The sequence below is a fragment of the Vitis vinifera genome, chromosome 2, assembly GCF_030704535.1.
Source record: "Vitis vinifera cultivar Pinot Noir 40024 chromosome 2, ASM3070453v1".
Lineage (NCBI taxonomy): Eukaryota > Viridiplantae > Streptophyta > Magnoliopsida > Vitales > Vitaceae > Vitis > Vitis vinifera.
The window spans coordinates 272,700-285,624 of record NC_081806.1 but is presented as its reverse complement, the minus strand read 5'-3'; the positions used below and the strand labels follow the sequence as shown (position 1 = coordinate 285,624).

The following is a 12,925-nucleotide window of genomic DNA, read 5'->3' as shown; positions in this document are numbered from 1 at the left end:
TGTGCTGGAGAAGAGGCGACGCGACTGTGCTGGAAAAGAGATGAGAACGGGAAGAAAAAAAAAACACGGAGAACAGATGGTTTTTTTGTTCTTTAATTTTGTTCTGTAAACAGTAAAAAAACAGGGAAAACAACATTTTGTTGTTCTCTAAACAGTGCCATTTTGAGAACACGGGGAACAACAAAAACAAAAATGACTCTCTCAACCAAACAAGTTTTTGGTGTTTTTTGTTTTCAAGAACAGAAAACAGTTCTTGAAAACACTAAACAAACGGACCCATAGTTTTTTTTTTCTAAAAATATATTAATTTTTTAGAATAGTTTTAGGGTATTTTTAATAGAGTTTAAGAAATAATAAATAAAAAAATGAAGAAATTTTGTTCTAATAAAAATTAAAGTATTGTAAAAATTTTATTGCCTTAACTTTGAAAGTTTTTAAAGACGAAAAGTGAGAAATCTATTGAAAGGAAATGGTTTTAAAAAACAAAAAATAGATAGTATACTCAAAGGACATGGATAATAAGTTGAAATGATTCTTTAAATAATTATAGCCTTTTAACGTTGCTTTCAAAAATCACATCTTATGTTATACAACCTATTGTCAAAAATACCCTTTTGGTTCTAAGTTCCTATTCAAAGGTTAATTGATTATCATTATCTTTTATAACACCAATAATAGAAACGCTTTTAGCTAAAAGCACTTTTACATATGACATATAGCCAGGAGCCTAAAAGCCTAAAACCTCTTCCAATGAGACCCACCGATTAAGTCCCACGAAGCCTAGACCCACCATTGCCCTTCCACCACAAAATCTCTAGGAATGTCAACTTCCTGGTCCCACAACATTTATATCAGAAAGAGAGATGGAAAGAGAAAGGTTTCCTCGATATTTAGTTGATGTTTTTTTTTTTTAATGGAAAAAATTAAAATATTTTATTTTTTTTATTTAGTTAAAAATAATATATTGACATCATTCAATATAATTAAACTAAGCCTATTAATAACAAGTTCATTTTATTTATGTTGGATGATGTCAACAAGTTACTTTTAACTGAATAAAAAAAACCAAATATTTTAAATTTTTCTATTCAACTAAAAAACAAACACCACCTTATTTTCTATATTTTGTCGTCTTTTCCTTCACATTATGATAATCAAACAAAACAGTGATTGTGAATTCCATACCCATTCAAACTAACAAATATGAGCAACAGACCACATTCCAAACATTTCTTACACTATTGCAATATTGCAATATTTGGTTCCATAAAAGAATTAAAAAAAGAAAATTAATAATAATAAATTACTTTTTATATAAAAATGATAATACGTGAAATATTGTATAAAATATTTATGGGCTTTAAATTTATTTTTTATTTTTTATTTCTTTAAAAATTTTAACCATGAGACATAGTTTGATTCTTAAAATTTAAAAAGAAAAAAAAGGGAAAAAAATATTAATAAAAGTGACTTTCTTGAATTGAATATCATGACAAAAATTAAAAAGATTTTTCTTAAACTATACACCACACTGCGAGTCTGCGAGTTCCGGTGGAATCATGTGCCGTCCATGAAATAAAAACTATAACATTTTCTCCAAAGTTTTGAAAATCAAATACAGTGATAATTCAGCATATAACACAAGCGTTTGGATTTTCCTCTGCACTTTGGACATGGTAATATCTGGTGAGATGAGGATTGTATGCTTTGTAGGCATCCACAAGCTCTTGAATCTGCTTTTCTGTATCTTTCTTCTTGTCTCCATCCTTCTTCTCATCTTTCTTCCCTTCGTCTTTCTTTCCATCTTCCTTCTTCTCCTCCTTTGCAGGCCCAACAGTTAGAATATCGGTGTGCCACCCTTTTCTTAATTTGCTCACGATATCTACTGGGTCTACATCTCCCACCACTGTTAATTTCTTATCCTTCATGTCCATGGCTATAGAGTTGACTCCTGCAAATTTTTTACACAAGACAGGAAGGTGTGATTGCTTGAAGAAACCCAAAAAATAAAAAACCGAGGCCTGCTTTGGTTTTCCTCTGTTTTGTGGTGAAACAAACAGGGGTTGTGATGAGAAAATTCAATACCTGATAGACTTGACACTGCTTTCATGGCCTTTTGCTTGGCTTTGTCATCGTGTAAGTCCAATTTCAACACCACTTTCTGCGATGAAAAGAACAGGAATGGTGAATAACATAATAATAACCTCTGAAATGATTGAAGCAAGAAAGAAAAGCCAGAAGAGATCTGATTTTGTAGCTTCAAACATCCAAGTCATGGGGATGAAGAGGATCAAAGAAAAACGAAAAACAAAATCCAAGTAAGTTGAGATTCCAAAAGGTGATTAAATATAAAACCCATCAAGGATCATGCTTCAGCTTCATGAAATGAATCAAAAAACACAGCCCACATGGGGTCATGAATTTTAAAACCCATTAGCGAAAAGATATAATATAAAGCATATTCAATAAAACAGAAACAGGGAGAGAAAGATCCAAGCTTTTGCTAAGAAACTGAGCTTGGATTTTCCAGGAAAAAAAGCTCTCACCTTCATTTTCAGAAGGGTTCAAAGGTATGATCAGGACTTGAACCCTCTACCACGGAAAAAGAAATATAATTTAGCAGAGTGTGAGAGGGAGAGTATATATATATGTGAAGCAGAGGAAGGCGATGGTAGTGCCTGTTCCTTGTATGAGAAGGTCTTTCAATTCTCGGAACCTAAAATAATGCCAAAATGAGTCCAACAAAGAGGAGAGAAGACTTTTCGGGGAAGGGCAGGGGCAAGAGGTCGAAGTTTCTCGAGCCTTTCGACCAAGTCCAGTTCCTCTACAATTCATTCCTGGAAATTACGCCTTGACTTGTCGTACCTTTGAGTCACACAACTTACATGGAGAAGCACCCAAGAAAAACTGTGATTAAAAAATATTAATTGCACCCATCACTTGTATCAACTTTTTCTTCTTTTAAAATACAGTCATTATGTAAAGAAACCATATAAAGACTTGATTTCAAAGTGATGATAAATAGTTGCCTTTGATGGGTGATGGCTCCATACCCATGCTTTTCGTCCTATAATACAATACAACAAATAGACGCCGGCTAGCACGCACGGGTGACCACTAAACAATCTGCTTTCAACGATCAGGTTAACCGTAGGAATCATAAGTCAAGATGAAAGCAAAATGAAGGTAAATTGCAATTTATCTTTATGTTTAATTTCTTAGTTCTTATAAGGAATTTGAGATTTGATAAATCCGTTATGCTATTTCTTATTCAATGATCTATATTGATACATTTTTGCTTCTTATCGTTACTATTAAAAGTTTCTTGATTAAGGTATAAGGAGATAAACATTCTGTTATTATAGTAATTATATTAGGTGTAGTTTTCAGTGACTTTATCATATATATTTAATATTTATTTTATTAGTATGAATGTTGTGATGCTCATCCAAGCATTTAAGAGCAATTGACTACTAATCAACTGAGAACCAATCGTGATTTGTAGCTATAGAGCGATGATGCATATGGTTTGATTAGGACATCTTAGATAAATGTAATATCATCTAAGTGTGGGAGTAAGGATGGTATAATATGTATAATATAAATAAATATTTATGAGGTTGATTTATAACATAAAGTTCAACTCTCCATGAATAATTTACTTGTGCTCGTAATTTTTTATTGAACTCAAAAATGTTTTATACAAAATATATACTATGATTACGCTAGTAGGGTGACTTAAACAAACACAACTAAATATGTTTTTTTTTTTTTCATTGTTTTTATAAGATTAAAAAAAAAATGATACAAGTTAGGCAAGTCAACCGTGATTGCTTGGTCAATAAGTATTCCTATATAAGTGATTTAAAACAAAGAGTTTCTTCCTCATGCTCATGATTGCTCCTCAATTTCAATTATTTCGTTTTTTTAAAAGAGACAATTGAATGTCTTGTCTTAGGTTACTTGTAGTGTTTTTCCACGACATTTCTTGTATTTTGATGGAAATTTTTGAAAATGAGGAATATATGAATTTCATAAGTTGAGTATTACCGTACTAATATCTATCATCTATTAAACAATGAATCAATTACAATACACGTTATATATTATTTGATTTTGTTACTTTGTATGATACTTATATTTCATTAATTTATAATTTAATCCTATTCATTTATATTTTGATATTATTTGTTTGTATTAAAATTCAATATTTTAAATTTTATCGTACATATTTAATGATCATTATAAATTCAATAGATATAAAACTAATATATAACATTTTTCCTAAATAATAGGAAAGAATCAAAACACTTTAGATGTTATACAAACTTTATTTCACACAAACCTTAGATTACATGGTCCTAGGCGAATTTTTTATATTTTCATAAGGAAGGACTATTAAATTTCCCCTCATAATGACTATCGATGGAAATAATCTTCATATCATTCCACTTTCAATAAAATAAATAAATAAATAACTTATTTTTACAATAATACAATAATCTTAAAAAATGATTTTTAGAAGTTATTTTTATCATATAATTTTTTACATTTTTAAAAATTTACCAAATACATAAATTCTACGCCAAAAAAACTTCTAACTATTTATTTATCATATATTAGATACAAATTTTCAATAAATATGGCATAAGAATACAAATAAAATATGCAATGCATTAAAGGAATAAAATTTAATGATAATTAATTTCACTCACATAGGCTTAATATAAATATACTTACCATTAATTTCAAATTTCATCCATTAATACATTTCTTTTACAAAGTTTATTTTTAAAAAAAGATTTTAGGTAAAAGGAATTTGAGATAACTTTGAAAACAAAGTTTATAGGCGAAATACAATTATAAAGTTGTGAAATCAACGATGATTTGAGTAGATTTACATCAATTTCCAGGTGAAAAGGATAAGTGTAGTAAATTTTTTCATAGACTAGAATTTCTATGCTCATACATATATATATATATATCTTTACTTTCCCATGGCGACGCAAAATGGCTAGGTCTACGGTCTACCTCGAAAAGGAGGTTTCTAGAATGAAGAAATTTCCATTAAGGCAGCCACAACTGTTGATCCATCATCCACGTGTTCCTATAGCATATTCCCGAAAAATAAAACATAGAACAACAACCACCACCAATTTTCACAATAAATCCGTTGAAACTGCATATATATTACAAAGATATGGACCGATTCAGCTCACTCAAAATGTCATTAAGAAAAATTGACTGGCTAAGACTTCTCGTATACATAGAGTGGCGGATAACTAACCTTTACTGAGTGCACCATTTCATGATATGCGTCACCACTGCAATTATTTGACCAAAAAAGTGGAGGGAGGGGGCAAATCCTGGACGAAAATATTATTAAAAAGAGGAAAGTTAGGGTCGTGGGGAATTCTGAGCTAAACTGCAGCTCCAGCTTGCACGTATGCATGAGCCAATTCTAGTGCCTCCTCAACCGAAGATGCCTTCTGAAGCTTGGTCATATCAACGTGAGGTTGGCTCCTTGCGAGCTTCGGAAGGAGTTGAAATTCCTGAAAACGATATGGTAAGATGATCAGTAATGTAAGAAAGAATTTAAAAGCAAAATCGCATCTGTTTTACCATCAAACCCGCCAAAAAACACATTGTTTCTTGTTTTAAGAGCCTGATTTCTTACTCTATTTAGGTCATTTCAAACAAATTACTTCGGATTTTTGTCCTTTCTTCCTTCCTTTTTTTTTTTTTTTTTCTTCCTCTGGGGCTTTCAGATCCTTCTATAATCCAGTTCCAGCAACAACACAATTAAAACCAACCACGCTTTTTGCCATCAAGATTTTTTCTTATTTAAAACAAGAAAAAAGGAAAATGCTTTTTTTATTTGGTATTATTATGGAAAATATGAAAGAAAGTCAAATATATAATGAAAAACTTATATATTTTTAAATTATTTAACATTTATATAGAAGAGTTAAATTTAATGAAATGAGTTTGAAATAGTATATAAAAATAATTTATTGACTTTAAATCTTTCATCACATTTTCTTTTCTTCTACTTTTTCACTCATATTTTCTCTCCAACCTTCCGGGAACCAAACATATCCCACAAGATACTTGAAAATCTCTTCAACAAGATAGCTTACCTCAGGACTGCCACTTTCAAGGAGAACCCCTTTCAGTTTACCTGTTGGCAGCAAGAATATATTAATCATTTCTTTGTGAAGTGTAAATTAAATCGAGTGAGTGTCTGTGCAGCTTATGATACCAGAATCTATCCAGAAAGTAGCAATCTTCGGGTCAAAATTCCCTATTTCAACTGTCTCTCCAACTGCTTGACAAGATAAACAAATGAGTGTAAATCATCAAAATCGCAAGATAACACATGAAGAATTATTGATCACATAACATGTAGCAAGAGTTGATCAAATAATTTATTGTTTCTGATGAGAAAATAAAAGTTGATCAAATAACAGAAGTTCTAGGATGTGGTGCAAGAAAAACATGTAGAGATTCTTACCATTGTCCCCAAAAAATTGCCACCATATTTTCCTTGGGCTCCCTTCATACTCAAACACCCTCGAGTAAAAATATGGGAGATAATCGTATCTGGATATAATGCAGTGACACAAATCATCAATGAGGATGTTTCAGAAGGTGAAAAGATGGACATAGTAAATAAGATGTTCAAAAAGTAACAGTAAAAAGGAATCCAACTTACAGATGTGTTTTTGCAGTCAATAATGCATTTATACAATGCTGTGCTGAGCGACGAGCATGATCAACATGTTCAACTCGTGCAATACGGTTATACATCTATTTAGCAAGAACCACGTGTATTTTTATATTTGTAAGAAAAAAGAGAATCACAACTCAATCTGTGAAGAGCATACCTTTAATGGGAATGCAGCCACATCTCCAATTGCAAAGATTCCAGGTACACTTGTTCGGAACTGACCATCAACCTATAGAACTTTGAAGGTATAAGTTTCATATTGACAGAAGTAAAAATAAGTAATAATTAAGGAGCCAAACTGAGTATATCGTGCCTCATGGAAAAACTATTTTATTACACCAAGTTGGAACCATAAATATTTTTAAGGAAAACTAAAGCCATAATTTAGAAAATCCTTATCTTTTACGAATTTTGTAAACAACCAGTTTCATTTTAAAACAGCAAAGCAGGAATTCACACTACACATACATAGAAACAATGTTCATCAGCTATGACATCTTAGTATACTACAATATTTCAAGTATGGTCATTTCTAAAATGTTGAGAACAATGGCTGTCCTTCTGAATATCCTGGTTGAAGCACCCTAAATTTTTTATGACAAATAAAATTACTTCAGGCACAACACTTTAGAATCTTTTCCACATATGCACATATGATTCAACACTCAAACTTGCAGGCATGGACACAGACCTGTATTCCACCCACAGTGGTATTTATGCCCACCCTTTCAAATGGACTAACAGCAGGTTTTGCTCCAATACCAATAATAATCTGCAGAAAAAAAAAAGGCACTGTCCATTACATCACTATTTCAAGCCACCTCAGAGTCAGTATATACCTGACTAAATCAGGTCTTATTTCCAAATGTTCCCAATAAATTACCGTGTCTGCTTCTATGGTGGATCCATTTTCAAGTTTTACAGCAGTTACATGTCCATCAGAACCAGCTTCTATGTTTTTGATAGAGGCTCCCTGATTGAATTAAAACAAATTTAGAAAAAATCTGGTGCATGGAGTCATGCTGCTAAACAAAATATCATTTTCATTCAAATGCGAGAGGGATTGAGAGAGCCTACCTTCACAAATTTGACACCATTCTCCTGATAAAACTCTTCATATCTCCGTGCAAGTGTAGGAGTAAACAATCTTTGCAAAAGATGATCCTCTGGAAATATAATCTGTTTTTCCCATGAGATAGAAAAATAGTGAGCTAAAGGTTATGAAAAGTAATAACTAAAATAACCTAACTTTATTACTGTAGAATTGTCTTGTAGGTTTAGTAGCAGGAAAGCATATTAAATCCTTCCAGAGGTTAACAATGAACCTTACCTATTTTTTTTCTTATAGATAAATGACTAGGCATATAAAAGAGGAGATCTCATGACCTATGTTGTTTCAGAATTAAATGTTCTCCAAATAAGTAGGACTAGGGCAGAACATCAACATATAAAAGAAATTCATTAACAATAGTAGTAGAAGAGAGAGCATAGAGAAGATTTCTGAGGTGGATGTTATCCAAGAGTAACAATTTCATAATTTTACTTCAATAATCCATAAGGACATATTTAGAGGAGAATGGTCATAGAAATAGGATGAAGAGAAGATAAATCTTCCAAAATGATGCGTGATCAAATTCATTTTTAATCAAACCAAACAGAAGATGTAACGGGATGACATAGAGAGAGACAATCATGCTACATGGCACCCATCTGAGAAATCAAGGAAACTGTTAATAAAATGAAATTAGCTGAAACAATGAGTGAAAGACTGGGAAGATCAGTAAAAATAAACAGCATCCATGAGAAGCTTGAGGTAACTCCAACGAAGAACATGATAAGAGAAAGCAGGCTAAGGTTATGCAGCCAAGAACAATGAGCAACAATGGTTCCAACAATGAAAAGTTATAGTTCAAGTTGAAACTGCAGTAAAGACAAAGAAGCTCAAGAAGGACATGACTTAAAGTAGCAACAACAGATCAAAAGGGCATGTCTAAAAATTTTACTCTAGATAGATTGGAAAGACATGATAACAGTCATGAAGCCAGCTTCAATAAGTTGGGGCAGGACAGAAATCCAAAGTATAAATTTGCAAAAGCATTTTTTTTTTTGATAGGTAATATAAATTTGCAAAAGCATTGCAGTTCCAAAGTCATTTTACAACACAAAATCAATGTTGCAGTGATAACGCAAAATCACATCTACTAATCAAACATCAACAAGCATAATCTGTTTCAAATTCATAATGTTGCAAATTTGTAGAAGATATTTCAATTGGAAAAAGATCTTTCACAATGACAGATTTACATGAAGTCATGCAATATAAAGAGCATCAAATAAGAGGAAACTGGATAGGGGAAAACTCTTTGAAAATAAGATGTAAAAAGACTATCTAGTGAAACTGAATGATTGAACAAAAGTTAGCCTAGTATGCCAAGGTGGAAGTTATCATCTATGGACAAGTCTCATTCACATGAACCAACAAAAATATTCCAGATATATTATTAAAGGTGCACAAATTACAGAATACTTTTATTAAACAAATATTAGCTCAATAAACACCAATACCAAGCCCAATTATCATCAAAGCACAAAAAATGAAGTGAATGCATACCGTGGTATCAAGTTTCCAACCTGCAGCCGCTGCAGCAACCTCCATACCAATGTAACCACCACCAACAATAACAACTTTCCGTGCCTTCTCCTAGAAATCAAATACAGGTTCTTCACAACAAGAAATAAGCTGTAAAACTCTTAACTATTAGGCAAACCATGAAAAACTACATGTTATAATTTTTTTGTCTGGTGTTTTGATTTCATAGAAGAAAACTGTGAATAGATTTTGCTTGCATTCTGAAAGCAATGTTAGCAACCCAGGGTATTATTTATTGATATATTTAGACATCATATTTAAGTAATCCTGAAGCCAAAAGATTTCCTCAGTTTAGTATTAAATCCAAAAGGAAACAAAGAAAGAGGGCAGAGGCTTATGAAGAAGGATTACTTGAAAAAATGGAAAATTGCATTGTGGGTTATTAGCAAAAATGCATTTCTATAAGGTTTTAGAATCCTGGGGCTCATCATGGATCTCGAATAACATACAAAATTTTTGAAATCCAGCTTACAAAGAGAAGGTTTCATTTGACAACACCAAGGACGATTTATTAGAATCTAATTGAAGTTCCAGGAAAAAAAAAAAGGGAAAAGAAAAACTGAAGTTACCAATGATGATATCAATGAATCAGCATCTGCAACATCCCGGATGTAATGAACACCAGGTAAGTTTCCTCCTATTTTATCTGGAAGTCTGAAATCAGGAGAAGAGAAGAATTCATCTTCTGATCGCCTATTTATACTTTTGAACGTGCAACATAAATCAATGAAGAAACTACAAGAACAGGCTTATGATACAAACATAGCACTGATAAGCAGATAAGGTAGTGAAAATAGTAAGTGTATATTCAAATACATCATTTGCTCCTAGTTTGAAGTTCACAAAAATAAGAAATGCTTCTTCAGAGCAACTATTTCTATGTTCATAGGCAAGTCAATGCTTTGCGGGCAAGGGTTGTGATGAATGAAAATTCATTCTTATGCCAGAAATAAAAATCAAGTTCTGGAACATGGTAATTCCATAACTCTTGATTTTAGCCAACACTACCATCAAAGCCACTTATCAGTTTCATGACAAATATAATTTAGGAGCACTCTTCAGGACAGGCAATTCTATATCTAAATGATTAAATTAGTAATTACGTACCTTGATGCCGTACAACCTGTAGCAATTATAAGGGATCCATACTTGAGGAGTTTGCCTGAATTTGTCATCAGGGTTTGTTTTTCAATATCAATACCTGTTACTGGATCTTCATATAACATCTACCAAACATGAAAAAGACACTGTTAAATATACCATACAATAACATACTTAAGCAAAAAAGAAAAGGCAGGAAATCCCAAAAGGCAAAATTCAAAAATAAATATTTCAAAAAGAGCCCATCTTTGCAGCCCCGGAATAGCACGCCATATTGGGAACTTTCATGTCTATCCAAACCAATATGGATTTACTGTAGTCCTATTGGCTTGCATCAAACTTCAAATTCATAGCCTGTGATGTTCAACGCAAAATGGGGTAGACAAATTTCACCACAATAATGTCATCTACACAGGACACCCAAATGCAACTCAGGAAACCTAATTTATTTGCACAAGGCTACAAAATTATCAAGCAAAAACAAAAACATAACACACAAAAAATAAAAATTTAACTTTAGAAAGACAAGAAATAATACCTCTATCCCTTTCTCTTTATACCAATCAGGGGTCTGTCTCTCTCCACCCGATCCAACACAAGTATGAAAACCCTACAATATAAGTGCAGAACTCAAACAAAATGTGATATCGGAATGAATAATTGACAAGATGGTCAACAACAACTCCCTTATTATTACTGGTCCAAAACTATAACAATGAACAGAATTTTTGTACTAATCAGCAAATTGGTTCAATGTTAACAGCCGAAGTTGTGAAAACAGATGATCAATAGATTTGCTTATGTGAGCTTATCAAACTCACTGCTATATTCATACATTAGCCTTTTAAGTTAAAAACCAAATCAGACACCAAGTGCCTACATATTTCTAATCACAAATTCCAACACTAGTAAACTAAATCTTTGGAATTGCAAATTTCTGAGGGTTGAAACATTAGGAGTTATGCAGAGAACTCTTACAGGTAATCGTGCTGGCTTTTTGTCCAGAGGGAACAGATAGCCTTTTGTCAAAGCAGGACGCTCGTATGGCGCAAATGCCTGATCGGACACAAAAAATAGTTCTCAATTTAAAGATGCAAGTTCATAAGATCGTTTTCAGTATAATTCAAAAAACCTAAATGAATCACCTCTTTAGATACAATGCAGAGCTTTCCATCAGCCATACCGTGTTCAACAAAAGTCCGTGCTGCATACCCAGCGGCATTTCCACCGCCGACGATAACAAACCTGCAAAAAATCATATCCAAAGCTCGTAATGCAGCTTAAATTCGAAAATCCTCCCTCTTTTTGGTTTCTAAGAAAGCAGAAAAAGAGAAAAATCTACTATTCAACTCAACTCAACTAATCCATATGCTGATTCTTCACTCTTCTCTCATCAACCAAGCAAACAAAAAAAGCTGCAAATTGAAGATTTTAAAGTAAATAAAAATTCAAAGAACTCACTCTCGATTTTCGTTAGCGAAAGCACACGAAACGACGCCGTAACGTCTGGCTGAGGCTGATGATCCGAATGAAGAAGGAAGGCGGGTCCGATTCAGAGAAGCATGTTGAGGACACCAGAGAGAGATTCCATGCTTCAGCGGCAACGAGTTTGAAATACTAGCCATCAATTTACGAACTGTAGATCGTGAGATACGAAAATGAAATCAGCCGTTAGGGTTTTGGAAACGAAACAAATATCGAAGTGAAGCGGAGTCAGTTGGGACCTGAAGACATTGAAAATTGGAAGAATTTGAAATGAGATGATTTAATTATTGATGAGGTGTGCGGTTGGCCCTAGAGGAGGTCCAAGGGTCGTGACGTCCAATTGAGATACAATGCTTTTGGCTTTTGGCGGCGATTGGCGCAGTAGAAGAGATGAGATGTTAACATGCGCGGGTGGAACAGGGTGTGCAGGGTAAAAGAGGTCAGTGACCTCTCACTCTGATCAGATACCCTTCCGCCATTCGAGGTGGTTGAAAGTTCTGTTCGAGTTTGAATGGGAAGGTTGAAATTTGGGCCCAATCGATTTCGTGGTCGAGTTCACTCATGCTTTTGTAATGGGCTCTAGTTCATGGTCTCTTAATGGGCCCTAAAATTTGGGTACCACCCTCTTAATATCAGGCCAGCTATAGGCTTCAATTCGTTTTCTCTCCTGAATTGTAAACATGACCTATAAAAACAAGTGGATTTAGCGTTGCTTCAAGTCGTGTCAAAATTTGCCACCTCTTCGAATAAATAAGTCAAGTGGATCTAGATTAATTTTATATGGACTTGTGTCATTTTCGAGTCCAATTTGCAAGTGGTGAAAAAAATTCCCAATTGATAAGCGTTTATGATATTAGGTGTATTTTAGATTATTATTATATTTATTTTTGAAATGAAAAGAATCATGATGTATAGCATTATTCTTGGCACTCAATTTATTGTTAGTCACTTGAACAGAG

General features: G+C 33.0%; 2 protein-coding genes across 3 annotated transcripts; both read right to left on the bottom strand.

The window, feature by feature from the left end:
* Positions 1-1,457: 1,457 nt before the first annotated feature.
* LOC100258716 (heavy metal-associated isoprenylated plant protein 39) lies at positions 1,458-2,906 on the bottom strand. The gene is made up of 3 exons (XM_002278506.4): positions 2,547-2,906; positions 2,086-2,161; positions 1,458-1,951 (listed from the first exon to the last, which is right to left on the bottom strand). The coding sequence occupies exons 1-3, from the start codon at positions 2,550-2,552 to the stop codon at positions 1,629-1,631; spliced, it is 405 nt and encodes a 134-aa protein (XP_002278542.1). The 5' UTR covers positions 2,553-2,906; the 3' UTR covers positions 1,458-1,628.
* Positions 2,907-5,135: 2,229 nt separating this feature from the next.
* Positions 5,136-12,500, bottom strand: LOC100253570 (monodehydroascorbate reductase, chloroplastic/mitochondrial). Of its 2 annotated transcripts, none has more exons than XM_010660028.3 (17): positions 12,206-12,500; positions 11,943-12,117; positions 11,627-11,726; positions 11,460-11,537; positions 11,020-11,091; positions 10,488-10,606; positions 9,950-10,034; positions 9,342-9,431; positions 7,808-7,909; positions 7,614-7,703; positions 7,422-7,502; positions 6,888-6,959; positions 6,716-6,810; positions 6,515-6,603; positions 6,263-6,328; positions 6,141-6,181; positions 5,136-5,552 (listed from the first exon to the last, which is right to left on the bottom strand). In XM_010660028.3, the coding sequence occupies exons 1-17, from the start codon at positions 12,213-12,215 to the stop codon at positions 5,421-5,423; spliced, it is 1,497 nt and encodes a 498-aa protein (XP_010658330.1). In that variant the 5' UTR covers positions 12,216-12,500; the 3' UTR covers positions 5,136-5,420. The 2 variants fall into 2 exon arrangements, with proteins under 2 accessions (XP_010658330.1, XP_002278648.2); XM_002278612.5 differs by having other exon boundaries at positions 6,263-6,325.
* Between the last annotated feature and the right edge of the window lie 425 nt (positions 12,501-12,925).